The 20,190-nt window shown below is 53.1% G+C and overlaps 6 protein-coding genes across 6 annotated transcripts; 4 read left to right on the top strand and 2 right to left on the bottom strand.

Annotated features, from left to right (window-relative positions):
* Positions 1–2,964: 2,964 nt before the first annotated feature.
* Positions 2,965–3,884, top strand: PG985_010226 (uncharacterized protein; the record flags this gene model as incomplete). The annotated part of the gene is made up of 2 exons (XM_066829994.1): positions 2,965–3,094; positions 3,160–3,884. The coding sequence occupies 2 exons, from the start codon at positions 2,965–2,967 to the stop codon at positions 3,882–3,884; spliced, it is 855 nt and encodes a 284-aa protein (XP_066682384.1).
* Positions 3,885–4,539: 655 nt separating this feature from the next.
* On the bottom strand, positions 4,540–6,051 carry PG985_010227 (uncharacterized protein; the record flags this gene model as incomplete). The annotated part of the gene is made up of 1 exon (XM_066829995.1): positions 4,540–6,051. One exon carries the CDS (start codon positions 6,049–6,051, stop codon positions 4,540–4,542), a length of 1,512 nt encoding a protein of 503 aa, XP_066682385.1.
* A 483-nt stretch (positions 6,052–6,534) lies between these two features.
* PG985_010228 (uncharacterized protein) lies at positions 6,535–8,195 on the top strand (the record flags this gene model as incomplete). Its single annotated transcript, XM_066829996.1, has 3 exons — positions 6,535–6,732; positions 6,783–7,052; positions 7,119–8,195. 3 exons carry the CDS (start codon positions 6,535–6,537, stop codon positions 8,193–8,195), a joined length of 1,545 nt encoding a protein of 514 aa, XP_066682386.1.
* A 1,774-nt stretch (positions 8,196–9,969) lies between these two features.
* Positions 9,970–11,080, top strand: PG985_010229 (uncharacterized protein; the record flags this gene model as incomplete). Its single annotated transcript, XM_066829997.1, has 5 exons — positions 9,970–10,113; positions 10,196–10,230; positions 10,315–10,463; positions 10,535–11,001; positions 11,057–11,080. 5 exons carry the CDS (start codon positions 9,970–9,972, stop codon positions 11,078–11,080), a joined length of 819 nt encoding a protein of 272 aa, XP_066682387.1.
* A 2,594-nt stretch (positions 11,081–13,674) lies between these two features.
* PG985_010230 (C6 transcription factor) lies at positions 13,675–16,974 on the top strand (the record flags this gene model as incomplete). Its single annotated transcript, XM_066829998.1, has 5 exons — positions 13,675–13,809; positions 13,897–14,378; positions 14,444–14,764; positions 14,817–16,546; positions 16,616–16,974. 5 exons carry the CDS (start codon positions 13,675–13,677, stop codon positions 16,972–16,974), a joined length of 3,027 nt encoding a protein of 1,008 aa, XP_066682388.1.
* A 1,354-nt stretch (positions 16,975–18,328) lies between these two features.
* Positions 18,329–20,135, bottom strand: PG985_010231 (uncharacterized protein; the record flags this gene model as incomplete). Its single annotated transcript, XM_066829999.1, has 5 exons — positions 18,329–18,741; positions 18,854–18,906; positions 19,008–19,761; positions 19,828–20,005; positions 20,055–20,135. The coding sequence occupies 5 exons, from the start codon at positions 20,133–20,135 to the stop codon at positions 18,329–18,331; spliced, it is 1,479 nt and encodes a 492-aa protein (XP_066682389.1).
* Positions 20,136–20,190: the final 55 nt, after the last annotated feature.

Consider the following 20,190-nt stretch of genomic DNA (forward strand, 5'->3'; position numbering starts at 1 on the left):
AAGTGGCCGCCCGCCCCCTTTAAAGCGTTTCGCCAGGTGCGAAAGCGTGTCTGCTTTTGCTTGACTCCCAACTTATATAGCTGCAGTCGCGAAAGCTAAGGACGGGCACGATGTGTATTGTTCGAGTATTGATGCACATTGCGGCAGTGGAAACAGCAAGTGTTTCCCATCTGTTCTATCCTGGCGAGCTGGTAAATCACCAGATCACGAGAGCGGGAGTGTAGGCAAATTTGCCAATATGACACCTTCTGAACCAGGCCCTGTATCCGTTTTTACCATACTAGCTTCGTCCGCTGCCATCACAATGGACTATATTTCAGTGAATGAAGCTCGCTGCTTTACCTTATGGGGCTGACTCGGCGATGAGGGCGGTTGTGAACTTTGGGCCAACACTATCGAGGCGCTGGGAAGGTCAAGAAGACGAGACAACCCTCGAAAACCCCTGCTGCGTCGAGAAAAAAAAAATGCAGGACGTACTAATTGGACATTGCTGGGAAACTATGTATGATTGAGTGATGTTCGTTCTGTTCTCTGAATGATCAGAGTCATGAATCGAGCCAAAGCATCGCTTGGATATTGGACGAAATTTTAAGTATATTGATGCATTGGGGGTCTGTGCCGCGAATTCCCTTCCTGCATCGGATTGACGCCTTCGACAACAGAGCTGTCCAATATATGTATTGCGGCACGTATAGGTATATTGATTGGAATTAAGTAGCTTCAATCAATCATGAGCAATATTTCTCTCTGTGTCAGTAAAGGTTTGCGCGTTGTTGTGACTGGGTTTGAATTGGGCGGGATCGTCCGATTCCACAACCGCTGCATCGCGCATGGCTGCGTCCGAAGCCTTTTTTTCGCAAAGACAAAACTGGCTGGACAATGAATGGATGATAGATTTGCTCCGATGTTAGAATTGCTGCACCCCTGGATGCTGATGGCCTGGATCATTCAATGGCCTTTACACTCTCCCCCAGATTCAGATCCTGATGCGGACTGACATGACAGGCAGAAAGATGTCAGTTCATCAAAAATGAAACATAAATCCGCCACCAGTCAGTCTTTCGCAGAATCGGGCGTCTTGCTTGAGGGAGAGGCATCGAAGTGAACGGGCGAGGTTGGGTTTTTGCGTGTGCAGCTGCAGCACCATATTCGTCGCATGCGTACGTACCTCAGGTGCCTGCAGCAAGCCCCGGATGGGCGTTTCGGTCAGATGGCGGGTTGCATTGCTGCTGTGCTGTGCTGACGGTGTGGATTTTGCAGGTTAACGGTGTCAATGAAACGCAATGATGCAGGCAACACGAGCGAAAGCTCCCCGCCATGAGAGGCAGATTCTTATCGTCCTTTTGGCAGATGGCAAACGATGTCCTACACCAACCTCGACATATTCATGAGGCTCAAGGAGTTTCAATCGAGAAATGTGGGTGAGGCCATAAATACCTACAGGGAACACGAAGAGGTGATGATCGGCTTAGGGTACCTAGGAGATCGCCTCTATTTTTAGGCGGCGGTTTTGCTGGACAGAGGACCGACCGACTGGCACAGGCTAGACCAGCCAGTGCCACCACCAAGCAGCTGAAGTGGACAAGTGAACACAGGAAAAAACCAGCCCAAACCCGAACCACATGCATGCAGGATGCTGGATGCGTCTTGCCCGCCCCACCCCGGGACTTGATGGACGAACAGGAGTAGGAGTGGCAGAGCAGAGAGCAAATACGATCTTGGCCAAGCCCAGATCGCCGTCGCTTGGTCGACTAGCGGTTCGCCCTTCTGTGCCTCGCACTCGCCCTCTCCATCCATAGCGCAGATGGCAGATGGCTCGGACTGGCTGGGCGGGCTTGCGTGTCTAAAATAACAAAACGGCCGACACATGCATCAATCTACGCTCAATTGTAAACAAGACAGAGTACTGCGGAGAGGGCACGACAAAAACCTGAGATTTCCGTTGTTTTGTCCTCGCCCCCCGACCCGACCTCGACCTGAAGAATTACCAACAAGCAAAGCGCAGCCCACCTTTCCGCCAAGTTAGACCAAGGTTCATTCACTTTGCATGAAAAAGAACTCTGGAAGCCGGGAATCCCATCACGGAGCATCCACCAGAATTCTTGCACCAAGCCCGTCTGGGCCTGAGGACGTACCGCAGGTGGGCCACAGCTTCTCGTGTTCACTGAATCCAGGGACTGACTTGGCCCAGAAAGCCCCGAAAATCCCAGACGCTGGCTGGATAACACTCTGAGCGGCGTCTTTTTGCACCCTCCTCACTGGCCCGTCATTAATGCATGGAACCCCCCGACTCCAGTCCAGCTGGCTCTCAGTCCCCCTTCTTCGTTACCTAAGCCCGTCTCTTCTAAGCCCCCCTCAGCGAAGGTTCCAAGTCTAAGCCTACCTTCAAAGACGCTCCCGTCCCGAATTTCCCTGACCACGAGATCCTGTCTCCCCATCTCATCATCATCCCAACTCGTCAACTCCTGATGATCTGTCGTTCAACCCTGGGTTAATCCGTATCTGTTTTGCCCGCCGTTCGCTATTCTGCTGTTTATTATTCCGTTTCTTTCTGACAATCGCTTCGACTATATCCGAGACAAGTACACCATTTGTTCTCGGCCGCCTAATAATTCGCAAGGGAGATTCTTGTCCGTGTGATATTGTCCATCGTTCACGCAATTTGTACTGTGGCTTGTTTTTCCCAACGCCCGGCGAGAATCAGGAGGCCCTAGCAGCAGCAATCAGCCGCAACTAAGACCAGCCAAATCACAACAGCTCCCGTCCACGACAATTATTCGTACTCCTCGGACGTGTCACGACAGCTTTTCTCGAAGATCAGGGGCACTGTTGCATCCACCAGCCTAACGGGAACCGTCAAACTCGACTTATCCCATATCACCTCCAACTCTCCTCACATTTCTGTGTGGGAGAAAGCCGAACCGCCATTCCAGCGCTTGAGACATAGACGTTAAAATCAACAACATGAGGGCTTCCATGAGCTTCGGTCAAATCTTGACCACCGCTATTGCCTTTTCCTCTACCGCCTCAGCATGGCCGAGCTGGCTTCCTGAAGTCGACGCCCTTGTCGTACGGCAAGAGGAGTCTCCCAAAGGTATGTTGCGTAACCATGTTCTCCACCAAATAGAGCCTCGAGCAAACACTAACACGATTCCGCAGATTCTACAGCACCCGCCAAGACTGCAGACCCAACGAGCGATGCCAAACCCTCCGCTACTGACAAGCCCGCGCCTTCGACCACTAAAGGTGGCGATGAGCCTCAGACAACGAACCTGAACACGGGCGGAATCACCAAGTCCGGCGACCCTAAAGCCACGCACACCGGCAACAGCACAAAGACTCACGAGACGTTTGACCCGCAAGATCCGGCCGGCGGTGTTTCCATGGTGACACCCGCTGCGGTTTTGGGAACCCAGTTGTACAGGATTGGTCAGACCATCACCTGGGGATGGAACTACACGTCGCTGCAAGCGACGCCCACAGCCATTGATGTTCTGGTTTCTTGCAGCACCGCCTCCAGGACGTGGACTCTGACGCAGAACATGACCTACGAGACCAAGGGCAGCTACACTTGGGACACGCACGCCTACGCCGAGACGGCCGTCCAGAACCAGCTGCTGACTGCGGAGTACACCCTGCTCATCTACGACTCCGAGTCAGACGTCAAGGCCACGGCCGAAGCTGGCTACCTTTCCACATTCGACGGCTTCAGGTTCGGCCTGTACCAGCCCCAGGACTACGTGCCGCTGAACGAGTGGAAGTGCGCGACCTGCAGCGGTGCCGCCAGTCTGGACGCCAAGGCTCTGGGCTTCGCCATGTCGATGAGCGTGATTACGATACTGAGCTTCACGTGGTTCGTGGCAGGCTTTGGTCAGCTGTTATAGACCGACACACGGTCGGGCGTGCGGGGACGTCTTTGTCGGTTTCCACAACTTTTTCAAACTGTGCATATTATGGTCAGGACAGCAGCATCTTGCTCTGCATCTTGGGCAAACTCATACAAATTTGGTAATACGGAGCACGGAGAATTGGGGTTGAATATGTTGCATTGGGGCGTCTATAATATTTGATGTTTGGTCCGCGTTTTGGGCTACACATACATATCTTGTGAGGATAGGATGGACAGGGGCTTATGTCAGGGGCGACTAAAAAAATACATATTCTTGACGACGAAAGTCGTCTTGGAGTAACGCAAGATATGGAAACGACCAACTGTTGCTAGAGACAAATATGAGCCATCGGCGGGACGCATGTTTTACCTACACATAGCTTAATATGATGCACCTACCAAAATCTATTACCTTTGGCACCCAAAATCTAGCCGTGTGACATCGATACTCTGTACATACGGACTGCTTTTGACGTCTGTATTTTCCGGACCACCAGCGCTTATAACGACGAACGATGCTCTTCCGACTTGACTATGAGCAGCAGCGTTCATCTAGTATGTCACAGATAAAATGGGAAGGGCGGTTATATACTACTTTGAGGCTAGGTATGTCCTTTTGATCCAGTTTGGTTGGGGTTTATTAAACTTGGTCAGATCATCCGCAGACTGAACCCGCCGCCCCGCTCCTCGCGCTCCCGGCCGGCGAAGATGCCGCTGAAGTCGACACTGGCGGGCGCCTTCTGCCCGCGGCCGGGCGCGTTGGGCGTCTCCTTGCGCCGGCGCCGCTCCTGGCCGGCCTTGCTGGGGAAGGTGGGGAACATGGCCTCGTGCTTGGGCTTGGGGTCCTGGGCGAAGTACTCGTGGCGGAGCATGTCGGCCGCGGTGGGGCGGTTGCGCGGGTCCAGGGACAGCAGGGCGTTGAGGAGCTGGCAGCCCGCCGCGGTCAGGAGCGGGAACTTGGCGCGGATCATGCTGCCCGTCACCGCGGCCGGGGCGTTGGACGACGAGGGGAGGCGCAGGCTGCGCGCGTTGGGTAGGCGGCGGAAGCCCGGCCAGGTCTCCTCGGTCGGCACGCCGCAGAGCTCGAAGATCTTGGAAAGGGCGTCGACTTCGTTGCGGCCCTGCAGCAGGGGCTCGCGGGCCAGCAGCTCGCCGAAGATGCAGCCGACGCTCCACATGTCGACCGAGGAGTCGTAGGTCGAGGCGCCCAGCAGCAGCTCCGGGGACCGGTACCACAGCGTCACGACGAGCTGCGTCAGTTTGGGCGGGGCCGGGTCCCCGACGTAGCGCGCCATGCCGAAGTCGGCGATCTTGAGCTGCCCGCGGTTGTTGAGCAGCAGGTTGGACGTCTTGAGATCGCGGTGCAGGATCCAGTGCGAGTGCAGGTAGGCCACGCCCTCGCCGAGTTGGCGCAGTAATGTTTTCACCTCGGACGCCAGGAACGGCTCCGCCATGTCCTCGAGGATCGACTTAAGGTCGTGTTCAACAAACTCAAGCACCAGGAACACGGCCTCGATGGGCTCTTTCCGGTTCGGGCGCGTCGCCGCCGCGTCGTTGATGACCACCTCGTGCAGGCCCACGATGTTGCGGTGCGAGCAGTCCTTCAGGATCTGGATCTCGCGCAGCCCCGTCTCAGGCAAGCCGACCTGGCTCGTCGCGCCGCCGCCGGTCGTCTCGTCGAGCTTGAGCCGCTTCAGCGCCACGACTTTGCCCGTCCGTAGGTCTTTCGCCCGCGCCACCCAGCCGTAGGTGCCCTCTTCGATGTCGTTGAGTTTGTCGTAGTTCTCAACGCTGGCGGTGGGTTTCCACGTCGGCGCCTCGAAGCGCAGGAGCTTCGCGCTGCTCTCCCCCGTGCTGTCGCCGGCGTTTACTTCTTTTCCTTTGCCCTTATCTGTCTTGTTGCCGCCATCGCCGTCGGGTGTGAGTCGCCGCCGCTTCGTAGGGGGTTCGTCTAATGGCTGTCCCTGCTCTTGCCGTGACTGCTCGGCTTGTGCTTGTGCATGTGCTTGTTGTGCCTGGGCGGCTATACGTTTTTGTTCCTCCTCAGCAGCTTTGCGAGCCTTCTCGGCCTTGAGGCGCTTCTTCTCTTCCTTTTCGCGCTTGAGCTTCGCCTCCAGCTCGGCGTCTTCTTCGGTGTCGGCCCATCGCGATTTGCTCGCCATGGTTGGTGTTGAAAGCCGTATAAACGTCAGGGGCACACCCTCGCCTCGGTAGTGGTGGGCCGTTGCCCGAGTGTTTGCACCAGGATTGGTTGTTGGTGGCGCAAGCTGCAACTTTACGACAGGCTCGTCAATATGTATGGACGCAAAAGGTAACAAGCGAGATATGTGTTCAGGGGAAGACTGGTTGCCGCAGAGATGCGTTACGTCAAGGTCGCGATGCCGGGAAATGCTCGGCCCAAAACTTTTGGCGGTTCAGGGCAGTTGACGGAAGGTGCTGCAGCTCTAGAGCCAGAGCTTGAGCTTCTAGCGTTGGAGATCTCCAGGGCCCATAATAATTTACACACACCCGTCTCATCATAGCTCTCTGTGTCCGTCACTCTTTGTGATTTTTGTATAAGTTAGCTACCTGCCATTGAAGGCGCTTAAAATCCCTCCAACTGTTGTTTCTGTCATGGAAAGTTCGTAATGTCGAACTTGACCAAGATGAGGTCAATTGCTACACTTGTAGCCCGCCAAGGGCTGAGAACGTTACCGAAAAACCGGCTCTCCATCCCATCCGCCCCTAGCTTCTTCCACCGCGGCTCAAGAAGCTTCAGTGCCACAACGGCCTTTAGACAGACCGAGGATGGCGGTCGCAAATGGTCGACCCCTCTGGCGAAACAGCTAGCCGAGGCGATCAACGTAAGTCTAGTGTTATTGATGGAATATCTGAATTCTAAGTCTCTTTATAGATCACTGGACCGATCCCTCTGGCGAGCTACATGCGCATGTGTCTTACTGGAGATATTGGGGGCTACTATACCGGAGCCATTGAACAAGGCCGTGACCAGTTCGGACGAAAGGGAGATTTCATCACCTCTCCCGAAATCTCTCAGGTCTTTGGAGAGCTTATCGGTATTTGGTTTGTTGCAGAATGGATGTCTCAAGGTCGTCCCAAGCAGGGGGTCGAGCTCATTGAAGTCGGCCCTGGGAGAGGTACTTTGATGGATGATATCCTGCGTGTAAGTCAATCTTGAATTTACCGTGTACCGCTGCACCACCATGAAGATTTTGCTAATACACTTCAGACGATTCGGAACTTCAAGGATATGGCGTCCGCTATTGATGCAGTATACATGGTTGAAGCCAGTGCTGAGCTGAGGACGGCACAGAAGAACCTGCTGTGTGGTGAAGGTGCGCAGTCAACAGAGTCCAAAGCAGGACACCACAGCACTTCCAAGTATTCCGATTTGCCGATCGTCTGGACCGAGACGATCAAGTCGATACCCCAAAAGCCGGACAGCACCCCTTTTATTGTAGCTCACGAGTTCTTTGATGCGCTGCCCATCCACGCATTCCAAGTCGTTGAAGTTCCAACAACAACAAAAACCCCATCCCCTGTTTCGACCCCGGGCCCAAACCCGAGAACGCCCAACGCAACATCCCCAAGCCTCCAATGGCGGGAGATGGTTGTCGCACCCACCCCGCCAGGCTCTACTCACCAGTCCCTTGGTACACCTAAGGCGGAGCAGCAGGGAGGGCCCGTTCCTGATTTCCAGCTTACGCTGTCAACCTCCTCAACCCGCCATTCACTTTACCTTCCCGAGACATCATCCCGGTACCGGGCCTTGAAGTCCAGCCCGAATGCTTTGATCGAAGTTTGCCCGGACGCTTCCCTCTACGCTTCTGATTTTGCTACTCGCATCGGTGGATCACCCCAATATCCGAAGGAGAAGCCATCCGGCGCTGCCCTCGTCCTCGATTACGGCCCCAGCGACACCATCCCCGTCAACTCGCTCCGCGGTATCAAGCAGCACCAGCGCGTAAGCTCTTTCAGTGAGCCCGGCCTCGTCGACCTGAGTGCTGACGTGGACTTCCTCGCCATCGCCGAATCGGCCATGAAGGCGAGCGAGGGTGTTGAGGTTCACGGCCCCGTACAGCAGGCCGACTTCCTCGAGGGCATGGGTATCAAGCAGCGCGCAGACATGCTGGCGAAGCGGGCCGGACAAGGCCAAGGGAACGAGAAGAAGGTCGAGATCGAGAAGGCCTGCCAGAGACTAGTGGACCGCGGCCCGAACGGCATGGGTAAGCTGTACAAGGCGTTGGCGATCTTGCCCGAGAACAGTGGGCGGAGACGTCCCGTTGGGTTTGGTGGTGATATATAACGTGCTATTTGGCAATAAGTACGGGTGCCATTTGCCTACACAACATTGCGAACTTCCTGTATCATTAGATGTACATCATTGTGTTACCATTTCTCAGTAGGCTTGAGCAAAACCACGGCGAAGCTGAACACGAACAGACATAAAAATAACATCATAGGCAAGACATGATAACGAATGCTCACGAATGTGACAGCCTCAACTTGAAGGTGGTGACAAATCAGTCTGGGAATTTGAATGGATCTGGTGCTATGGAGAAACGTACGTATTGGAGAGCGATTTGGTCATATCATATCCCTTCAGGTCTGAACTGAAATGTAATTCAACTGAAGCCCCCATCGGTCCTTCAACATGGTGTATCGAGGCCTTGTGATAGTATTCGGATGCAGTCTAGCGCCCATCACATCTGATCTTAATAGCTAGGTATCCACCAAACCAGCTGAAAAACACAGAGTTCCTGTCCATCTTCGCAGGAGAGATTGTCTGCCCTTAAGCCCCGCCGAAGGCCGGCCGCGAGGAGCAGTCTATTTAAACGGCGAGTGTGGAGCCTGATGGAGTGAGCCTGGCAGTCACGGGTTTCGTGAGACCACGCCGTCGCCGGGTTCCGGTGGTGGACACCGTATTGGCGGCAGCCCCGGTCAAAGCCCTGTACTTCTTGACGATCTTATTTTGCGTCCTTGGGCTCGGGGCCGGACCGACTGAGGCTAACAGGTAATCCATATGAATCTAGGTAGTGCCACTTCTAATCTAGGCCATATCTCTCTTGGAATTGAATATCTCATGCTGAGCCCCGAGATGCCGGTCATATTTTGTACTGCTGCCCTTTTCAGGATTGTGACACTTGAAGTGATTCTCATTCCAAAATGAATCAAAAGTCTTTCTCGTAGTAAGAGATGGGTATGCCTTTTGTACCTAATGTATGGATGACTCACAATGGTGAGAATTCTAGGTGATGGGCTCATATGTTCGACATGGACCCAACTCATGAAAAGAGTGCGTCGTACCTGCATGTCTAGTGCCTTAGAAACATGTATCAATTCAAAGAACCAAATGTCATATGCAAGTCCAGTGAATCAAAAAGTTGATGACCATTCCAATATTGTTGATGCTGTAAGCAGCCATCTTCTTCTCCCTTTGATTCGGATGCCTGCCCACACAATATGGTTGATGAATGGTGATATGTTCCGACTAACAATCAAAACCCTTGGAAAAGCTCAGCAAAGGAGTCTTCCCAAATTGCATATTGTATGCAAATGGTCTCATTTGAAGTTCTCTTTTGCAAACCTGAATGTGTTGAAGATGAAGAATCTCAATCTTCAATCATAGATACTATTTGGCAGTCAAGAACAACCTAGTGGAACCTGAAACTTAATAATTGGAAGAGCCCTTGAATGCCCCAGAACAGAGCCTGGGAGATTGATTTACCCCCAAAAATTGAAGCTTGAACTGATATCGTGTAATCTTGTAGGTTCACTTCAATGCCAATTCACCAACAGCGCACCTTCCTGATTCGCACAGCCACAATTTGACCTGCATTGAATTCAACATATCTCGTTACCCACCTCGTCACCTATCTTCCATCCCTGCAAGTTTTGTATGCCATCCCAGCTTCAGCCACGCGCACGGACTTTTTCTGAATCAGGATACGTCAAGCCAGAAAGTCAAGCAGGACTCCATACCAACGCACGGACTCTTTTCGCATAGGAAGGTACCAGGATCCAGGTCCCAACTTCAGTGCAAGGGTAACTCGCGGAATAACCTTGATCCGACCGGAACCATGACCTCAAGCAAGGCTACTCAGCCCCGGCCTACTCGTACGCGCTCCCAGAAGCGACTGGAGGACGACAGGAGTGAACCCGAGAATCATAGTGCAGGCCTCAAGCGAAAGCCAGCCTCCAGTCCGCCCAACATGCAGCTAGAGGTAAGGAATCTATGGCTTCCCTGAGGCACATCTCATCAATTGAGTCTCCGTATAATGATGCTAATACGTTTTGGCGTTGTAGCGCAAGGTCAAGCTCGTTACCGAGCAGCGCAACATGTAAGTTAGACCGCGTTCCGCGCACTAGAACGCGCCTCGACCCCCGACCACACCCGCGCAGCCTATTAACGCTATCCTATACAGTGACAAGGAGTCTCCTATGCCGGAGTTTCCTATGAAGGAATGGAGCGTCAAGATATATCTCACTGACGCCGAGGGTGGGGAGCATCCCGCCAGCTGCTTCACCAAGGTTACCTACAACCTTCACCCGTCCTTCGCCAACCCCAACCAGAGTACGTCGTCTACCGTCCCATGCATGCTCGAGCTACTGTATGTCTTTGTGTCACTAACAGTTTGCGTCTAGCCTTCACCGAGCCCCCGTTCACCTGTAAGAATGAGGGATGGGGCGAGTTCGAGATGTCCATCGACATGTTCACTACCGAGAAGGGCGGCAAGACCACTGTGTACCACGACCTGAACTTCCAGTCGCCCCGATACGAAGTGATGCAGACCGTTACTTTCAAGAACCCCTCCCAGGCCCTGCTCAACATCTTGCGCGAGACCGGCCCCGTTAGCACCGAGGAGGATCCCAAGGTCAACAAGGTTCGCAAGGCGAACGATGGCAAGAAGCGGAAAAACCAATGGGACTTCGAGAAGATGGCCGATGCCATGACGAAGCTTGACGAGGACGATTTGCTGCACGTTATCCAGATGATCCACGACCACAAAAACGACGATACCTACACTAAGAACGATATGGAGATGGGCGAGTTCTCGGTTGATCTCTTCACGCTGCCAGACAACCTGGCTCGCATGATCTGGGAATTTTTGGTGAGTTACCGCCCCCCTGCGCGCACGACCTATCTATACTGACGCACTCTACTAGGTTGATCAGAAGAAGGTGGTCTAGGACGACCCATCCTCTGATTCCTGAAATTTACCACTTGTACACTGTATTGGCTTAGGGGAAACATGGGCAGTATCCATTAATGCATTGCATTGGAGTTTCCTAGGCGGCCATAAAAGAGGCCGAACAAGCAGGAGTTAGTCCGGCGGACTTTGCGTTTGTTAATTAGTCCCGTTTTCTTTTCACTGCACCAAGTCATTAAGAAGACGCAGTTATATCGCGATGATCAGCCTCGCTCTCATCACTGTCGCAGAATGGAAAGCGGTTGCTGCACGCGGGGGGTCAAGACAGTCGATTGACATGAGATGGACGGTGGCGATGATTATGGCATTCGAGGTTACCGTCAACGCTCTCAGTCAAGTCACCATTAGATACCCGGCATACCCGGCGAATAGCTTATAAATAAAGCCTGGGTTAAACATTATAGCAATTCTCCATTCATGGGTGCATACCAGGAAACATCGATATCCGGGGTTGGTTCGCGGATGTTGTCAGAGTGTGCAAGCATGGTTCATGTGACCTCGCATCAAGGGGCGAAAGGAGCCCCCTCCGACCCTCCTTGTACCTGGGTCGCGTGCCTTCCCCCTGGGGTAAATCAGATCCCGGGGGCGCTTCAGCTGAGCCTATCACAGTTATTGATTCGCAGGGCGACGAGCTGGAGTTCAGCGCGGCATGGGTCATGACATCACACAGGCCCGACAAAGCCTCCTACACCGCCAATTTCTCCCTAGAATTCCACAGGTCGAAATTATTGACAATGAAGGAATTGGCTGGCGAATCAAACTGGGGACGCGCCGAGGAGGCTTATAAATGGATAATAGCGATAATAGGCAACTTTTGAACTAATAAAGCCAGCAGCTAGTAGCTCTCGGTAGCAAGGAGAGCTGACCAACGTGACTCGCCGGTCTTACCGCATCCCCATCCTGCTACAGTATCATCCTTCGGTGAGAGCGGGAAGGTCAGACTTCCGCAGTCTGCATGAATCCAACGAGGGGTATCCTAAATTCAAACGCATCATTAGCTTTCAGAGCGGCACCCCGCCCGTTTTTTTTCATATAGCACATGAGTTCATACATCCTTTGACTACATACAAATATGCATTTTCTATAACCATGTCTGTTCAACCATCGCTCAGGTCGATATTCCACTTTGTGATTCTCTCAACAAGTGACACGTAGTAATTGCGCCTGTCCAAGACACTGATACTCTTGGCGAGACGGAAAGGACAGAGATATATTGCAGTGCATATGCATACTGTGCCACGCCAACTCTTTGAACTCTGAATAATAACACAACAATTCTTTTGATTGGCCAATCTTCTAGATTTGCGATGCAATTTCATGCCTCTCTCGTTGGACAGTGTTCTTATCATTGCACCGAAATGCCCGAGGTGCGCAGCAGGTATTCTTGTACGCTGACAAGAAGACATGCTTCAGATCCATCATCCGTATGAAGCGCATGCGCGCCCAGCTATCTCTCACTCATTGACTGGCCAGACCTCCCAAGGTGGGTTGCACATACGGATGCATTGCCCCAGATCTGACTGGAGCGATGGGGGAACACAACGGCCAGCTTATCAATCCAATCGAAGATTTTGTGCATGCTTGCTTTTTTACTCGTCCACGTCCCATATGCTCGTGACCCTTTTTGGGCCAGCCGCAGGCCCGATAGAAGATACTTTATTCGAACGATCCGTGAGACTGGCAGACTGGTGACTGGCCCGTCTTATTCGTTCTGGCGGCCCCTCCGTATGACTTTGAGGGCGATGGTTTTGTAGTACAACGCAGTCTGGCCGAGCTCCGAATTGGTGCACATGACCTGGGGTACGCAAATAGGCTCCCGGCATACGTAGGTACTTTCGCTCAATGTTCCGCGCCAATTGATTTCTCTATGTTGGCTACCCAGTACGTGATTTGTACAACATGACATGGATGACAGTGTACGCAGTACCTACCTACCTAGGCAGGCAGAAAAGGCAGATTAAATACATGTAGATATCTGCCTCTATTTGGGGGACCCATATATCAACTCCAGGCAAATCAATGTCTATCAGTGTCGGTCAATTAATGGATGTTTAATAGCAAACGGTCGCCCAGAAGTCTGTGATTGAGTGCAGGTGTTTTATGTAATGGCCGGGGATTTAGTACGGATGAGGGATGGGGGAGAAAAGGAAAAGACTCTATCCCCGCACTCTTGCAGTGAGCCATGTCGCTAGTTCGCCCACCTGCCCAGCTAGGTATCGGGAACTGGCTGGGCTTGTCGTAGGGCCCGTTGGCGGTTGGGGAAAAGAGAGGAGTTCGGGTCAGAAGAGCTTGTCCTACCCTCCCTATCAAAAAAGTCGCCTTGACTAATAAAAAGCTCCCCCGTCCTACAAAAACACCCCTCGTCCCACTTCACACTCGTCCCGCCTTTTGAGCCTTCGAAAGCCCTCAAAAACCGCCTTAAACCGAACTATCTTCACTTTTTCCCAAGAGACGTGGGGGGCTTCCTACAGACACTGGCCACTACATTGCGCAAGAAACATTCGACCCTGTGCTTGAGTCGCAAGGTTCCCGTCAGGCCATCAGGCCATCGGCCCGTCATCACTGCTTGTTGCCATGTCCCAATTCTCGAGCCAGCAACCGCCAAGCCAGCAACAGCAGCCACCAATACCACAGCAACAGCAACGTCAGACTTCAGAATCGGGCGCGGACCCTTCGCCCCAGCCTCCCCAGCACAAGCGCGTATACCAGGTCAGTTCAATCGCCAATGCGACCCTGTTGCGGCGCGTCTAAGCCGAGCACCCCCCCATGCTGACCATGTGTCGTTTGGTGTCGTAGGCTTGCATACCATGCCGACGTCGCAAGGTGCGCTGCGATCTAGGCAGCGTCGATAATCCCCACGACCCCCCGTGCGTCCGCTGCCGGCGCGAAAGTAAAGAGTGCTACTTCAGCGCCACCCGGAGAAAGCGCAAGCACGACGAAGATGGCGAGGAAGAGGGCGACGAGGCCTACGTTGTCCGTAACGGCCGAAGACAACACCACTTAAGCGTGTCCGAATCCTCGCCGCCGCCGATCAACAAACATGCGTATCGCAATGTCCCGCTGACCCCCGGGGGTTCCACGGGCCGGAACCAGCCTCTCAAGCGCCCGGACTCGGATCAGGACAGTGGTGGAAAGAGCCGAGGCAACAGCCTTGCTGATATAGGAGATGGTGAACCGAATGCGCAGATGGAGAACCTGGAGGCCCAGTCCGTTATGCGTCAAGAAGTTTATGGGCCACACGATGCCTTGGACCTCCTTTACAAGGCCGCCACGAACAAGTCAGTCCAATATCCCCTTTGCGCAGATACCATATAGTCGGAGTGTCTACTAACCGTCACCACAGCGTCCACGAAGCTTTACATCGCCGGCAGGAGAGTATCAGTACAGTGGTACAGCCGTCGCCGGCAACCATTCAAACCAAAACGCCCACTGATTCGTTGCTGAATGCTCATGTTCAACCAAGCCGTGTCCAGTCCAAGTCTGCCGAGCCCATTGACCCACGTCTTATGGCAGGGGCTCAAGGCTACGACAAAGAGAAGCTTGATAAAATGCTCGATCTTCATCTGGAACCTGGGTACGAGGATGCGCTGAAAGCTTGGTCCCGGTTTCGGTTCGTTCGCGCCGGTTGGTTTACAAGCCAAGAAGCTATCAAGTACATCGCTTAGTAAGTAGATAGTCTGGCACCGCGAGACCCTTGGCTAGCTAACATATAGAAGCTACTTCAAGTTCCTGTCGCCTATGACCCCTATATCACCGCCTACCTTCGGCAACCCCGGGACTCATTACACTCTCTTGACCGAGGAGCCCATCCTCGCGGTCACTTTGCTTACCATTGCCTCAAGATACTACATAATATCTGGACCTGGTGGCCATTGCAGATCGCATGCGATTCACGAGGAGCTCTGGCGGTACCTGCGCCGCATGATCGAACGATGCGTATGGGGCCAAGAGGCATTTGGTGGGGGGTTCTGTGGTTCAGGCGCCGACGAGTCGCTTACTTCGAGCACTGCTCCCTGGCGCGGATTGCGAAAGGGGAGCTTGCGCACACTAGGCACTATCGAATCGTTGATGATTTTGACCGAGTGGCACCCGCGGGCTCTGCACTTCCCTCCAGATGAAGCTATTGACGAGCTGATGTTGCCTTCTTATGACGCTTACATGCACACTGACGAGGATGGAAACTTCCGCGGTGACGTCGGCGGTAAAAGAATCGAGGGATGGCTTGAGCCAGCGTGGAGAAGTGATCGAATGTGCTGGATGTTGCTGAGCACAGCCATGGGCCTTGCATACGAGCTGGGTGTTTTTGACAACATCGAGGAGCTGCTCGCGACGAATGCAATCACTCGCCCTGAATACGAAGACGAAGCCTACCGTCTTCGAGCACTACGGATCAAGCGCCTGCTACTGATATACGCCACGCAGTTGGCCGGTAGGCTGGGGTGGACCAACATGGTGCCGGAAAGCATTCGATCAAGCGACCCCGCGCTCAGGGGTTTCAAGCAGCGGCCCGCGACAAATGACGGCAACACCCCAGGCACGAACACGTCTTCCGCCACTTTCAATTACGTCCCCGACATTGATCTCGATGATCGTATCATTCACTGTTGGGTTGGTGTCAGTAATGCCATGCACCTTGGCAACGAGAGGCTCTTCCGATCCCGCAAGCACACCACCGAAATCATTCAAACCGGCAAGTATACGGCTATGCTCAAGGATTTCCAGCCTATCCTGAAAGATTGGTGGAAGGATTTCGAGCGTATGAATGATATGCCCCCATACATACGCTACATTCTCACGATTGAGTATGAGTATGTCCGAATCTACGTGAACTCGTTGGCCCTGCAGGCCGTTGTCGAGAGGTGTACCAATAAAACTGGCCGCCCAACCAACGGTGCTCAAGGCCCAGGGGCGAGCGGGCACTCCACCATGTTGTCTCCTCAAACACAATCGTTCCTGGGTGCACTTCCCCTTGGCCATCTTGGCGACTTCCGTGCTGAAGACCAGCAGTTTGTCAAGGAAGTGGTGGAGGGAAGTCGTAACCTACTCCGAACTGTGGTGCATGGGTTGCTGCCGGATGGGTATCTGAAGCATGCGCCAGTCCGCACATACTTCAGGATCATCAGCGGGGCTATGTTCCTCCTGAAAACTTTTGCGCTTGGTGCCCCGAAGTCTGATATCAACCTCAGTATCATGCTGATGGACCAGACTGTTGCAGGTCTTCGGGGATGCGTTGTTGATGATGTCCATCTAGGTATCCGCTTCGGAGACCTGCTCGAATCGCTTACCTATCGACTACGCAGCAGGTTTAAGCATGCACCAACGCAGAACATGCAAAATGATGCAAGGAGTGGCGATGTAAGCCGGGCCGAGAGCATCAACGGTCAACTTTCTCACTCTGTTGGCATAGAAAGTGGATTCCTGTCTTCCAAGCTTAAGGAGTCTTTGGGTGAGTGTTCCCTCGCAATCTCGATATTTCGAGTCAGATATGGAAAGACTTCTGCTAACATTGACATAGATGGGACCACTACTCCGTCTATGCCCATTACTGCGACACCTTTCGATTTGAATACGTCTAACTACACATTCATGCACGGTGCATCGTCTCTCCTAGGGGGGTCGCATGCGCCAGCCGTGAGTGGCGCAGCGCTCGACCACAGCATCAGCGACAATCTGTTCGAGCCAGGGACTGATTGGACCAACCCAGAGGATCCCACTTGGTACCTCCCTCCAGGACCTGGTTTATTCCAGAATATGGGCGAAAACTCCAACGTGACCATGACCGACCAGGGCGTCAACATTGGTGGGCTGGACCTGCTGGACTACATGGCCATGGACCCTTCAAACTTCAACGCGATGGAGGGTTCGGGCTTTTGATCTAGCACCATGGCAATCTCTTATTATTACTTTTGACTTCTGAATGGACAGGACCTTCGTTTATAAGTTGGAGCCATTCCAATCGATGACGGAGGGGTATCATTCTATTCTTATTTCACGGGCTGGGAAATATCACGGGGCGTTTAATGGGATGAGGGGGAACACTGTGTTTTTGTTTTCATTCGGCTTCAAGATTTTTCGGGGACTTCTATTACTTCTAAGTGTCTCGCGACACGGAACGGACTGGGCGACCAAAGTTCAGAAAATAGGGTGCGATGTTGGAGGAGGATTTGCAGACGAGGTTCACGATGAAAGATACCCAGAATGACTGATTTTAGGACTAGCTTCTTACGATATGTTATGCTTTATCGACAGCTTTCGAAAACGAAATGGCGTAATTCGACATCTATATAGTTGATTGAAACATTTATTGATGAAGGCAATGGAGTCTATCTACCTGCAAACTTTTGATCTTATCGCTTGCCCTGACGCTGTAACTTACCCTTCTTTATTCCGAGTCATTCAACGGTTCTCGGCAAGATGCTAAAATGCACTCGCAGGGAGAAGCTGACCCCCAGATTTAGTATAGCTCAAAATTAGAATGACTGCCCGTCAATGATATGAAAAAAGGTTCACACCCTTTGAAATGTGGGAGGGAAAGATCAGGGAGTTTCTCCGCGAAGAGACATCAGAGCTTCAGTGGAGGCAGTTAAGTGGACTAGATCGCCGATAAGGCGCCCTGTCTTCAACAAGCAACCGGTGAGATGGCCGAGTTGGTTATGGCGTCAGGTTAAGGTCACCTTAATATCTTCATCCTGGTGGAGCAATCCGCGTGGGTTCGAATCCCACTCTCATCACTGAGATTACCACGCTCTTCTGTCAACAGAAGAACTGCTTCCTTTTTGCCTTTTTGCCATTTTTCCCAATCTGTTTAATAGGCAGGGAGTTCTTTCTTTCGATGCTTTGCTCTGGAGATTGGCTTTATTTTATCGCTGGACGTGAGAAATTGTTCTGGTTTGGTTTGGTCTACAGCACCTCGTGCCCCTCCATTTCTCTTCATACCTCCCAGCTTCGGCTCTCTCTGGAGCACAGCACTCGGAATGGTCACAAACTTCAAACTTGGGGTATGTCACCACCCTCGCTTGCGAGACTGGAAATTATTTGCGTGACGAGGGCATGCATTCGAAGGCTATCTAAATCTATTCAAGCCACGTAAACTAATGTCTTCTGGGAATTGGGGGCGTGCTTCACGGCATTGAATGACAGCCCCATCAGAGCATGTCGCCGTGGCCAACTCTGAACACACCCAGTCACTTGCCAGGCATGGTCGTCGCATAACATCGACCTTGTCCAACTACCAGCTCCTATGGGCCTTCTGGTATGGTGGTTTCCAGGCGAAGACGTTATAGTATCCCTCCTGCTCAATTCTATTCAAGTTCATTTCGCCGCCTGGATCGCCGCCCACCGCAGGCTTGGTGTGCGTTAGCGGCGGGATAGGCGTGAACAGCATCTCGTGCATCATCCTGTTCTCTTCCGGGTCTTGGAGCTGGTAGTAGCTCGAGGACCTGTCCTTCCTAGACGCGTGTTGAATCACTCTCTTCGTCAGCTTGTTGCTGCTGATGATGGCTTCGGCATCGCGGTCGAGGAGCATTTTCCAGACGGCCCCGGCGAGATTCCAGAACCAGTGCCAGAGGGCTGGCAGGCTCGCACAAATGATGTTCAGGTGCACTTCTATCATGGACCACATGCCGACCTCGACATTGTTCCCTACGATGAAGAAATTTCGGCCAGGTTAGCTCAGGTCAGCCTGTGAAGGGAAGGGGTGTTTCGTCGCCTTGGTCCACCCAAGCTGGCAATTATGATGGAAGGGGTGGCTCACATGTGAGGTCCAACGAGGTGCCGTATTCCACGAGGTACTTGAGTCTCACTATACTTGTGACGGTGGCACTGTTTTGCCGCGAGAAAAACACGCCATGTGTCAACGTATTGGACGCAGATTGCAACATTGCGGAATGTCAGTCGAGCAGACTTACATAAACGCAAACCCAAAGAGCAACGCGGCACTAATCTTCTTCCGACTGCTCATCTGCATGCGGAGAAGATGGGGCAAAGGAAGCACGATCATGAAGATGTCCTCGGCGATGGTGAGGGCACCCGCGATGTAGCCAACGGCCTGTATGTCAAGGCACTTACTTTGCGGCCGGAGGGATGGGACCCAGTTAGCTTGGACCGGGAGACACTGCAGCACGACCACAGTGGTGAAGGCGACGCCCGAGCAGAAATAGAAGACGAAGCCTCCCTTGACGACGTGCTGGATCCATTCGACCTGGGCGAAGATTTGCCGGATGAGGCACAGGATGGCCACCTTGGCCAGCGTCTTGACCAAAACATACACGATCTGCCCTGCGAAGACGATCTGCAGCAGCGTGGGTGCGTTGGTCGGGTCCACGTCCCAGAGGTGCAGACCGAAGCCCAGGAAGCCGGTGGATAGAATCAGGGCGTCGGCGGTGATGGCCAATATCTGGTTTTGCTCGTCTGTGGTAAGCTTCCTGGGAAAAAGATGCTTGCATTGAAAGGGAAAGGGGATCAATGGGATGCCCACCGAAGCCAATACTATAACGATATCGTCGCCGAACAGTTTCCCGGATATGGTGTATCGCGCCACGAGACGGGCGATGACAACGGGAAAGGTGAGGGTGATGGCAATGGAGCTGATGATCTTGACTTGTAGGACCCTCGATTCTTTCGGATGGGAGGCGCATAGTTGTTGCCTGACTTCGCTCGCCGCTGTGATTCAATCGGGTCAGATGCATGTGTCTGTAGCTGTCGGTCAGGAGCGACCTGGTCCCTTACTGATCGAGTCTTCCAGGCTACAGGAGCGTTCCACGCACACGGCGATATCCAAGCTCAACACGTGGTTCGTGCAGAAACAGTCGGAGAATGTCTTGATGCCCGTAAAGGGGCATTTGCCAGTGCCGAGCGAGGCGACCATACACGGACGCTTTTCGTTTCCCGCGATGTCGACGATTAGCTGCGGGGCCAACCATGCCTCTTAACAGTAGGTACCCAGCCATACTTACCGAACAAGGAGGCAGTGCTGCTGCCAGAGTTAAGAGGTCCGTACCACTGTCGACTTGAGCTTCGGCTGCCGGTACCATCATCATGGTCGTCATGGTCATGGTCAGGGTCAGTAGCGGTCTCAACCGCCAACTCGAC

The sequence above is a fragment of the Apiospora marii genome (genome assembly GCF_038362585.1).
Source record: "Apiospora marii strain CBS 49790 chromosome Unknown utg000006l_segment0_segment0, whole genome shotgun sequence".
NCBI classification, from domain to species: Eukaryota; Fungi; Ascomycota; class Sordariomycetes; order Amphisphaeriales; family Apiosporaceae; genus Apiospora; species Apiospora marii.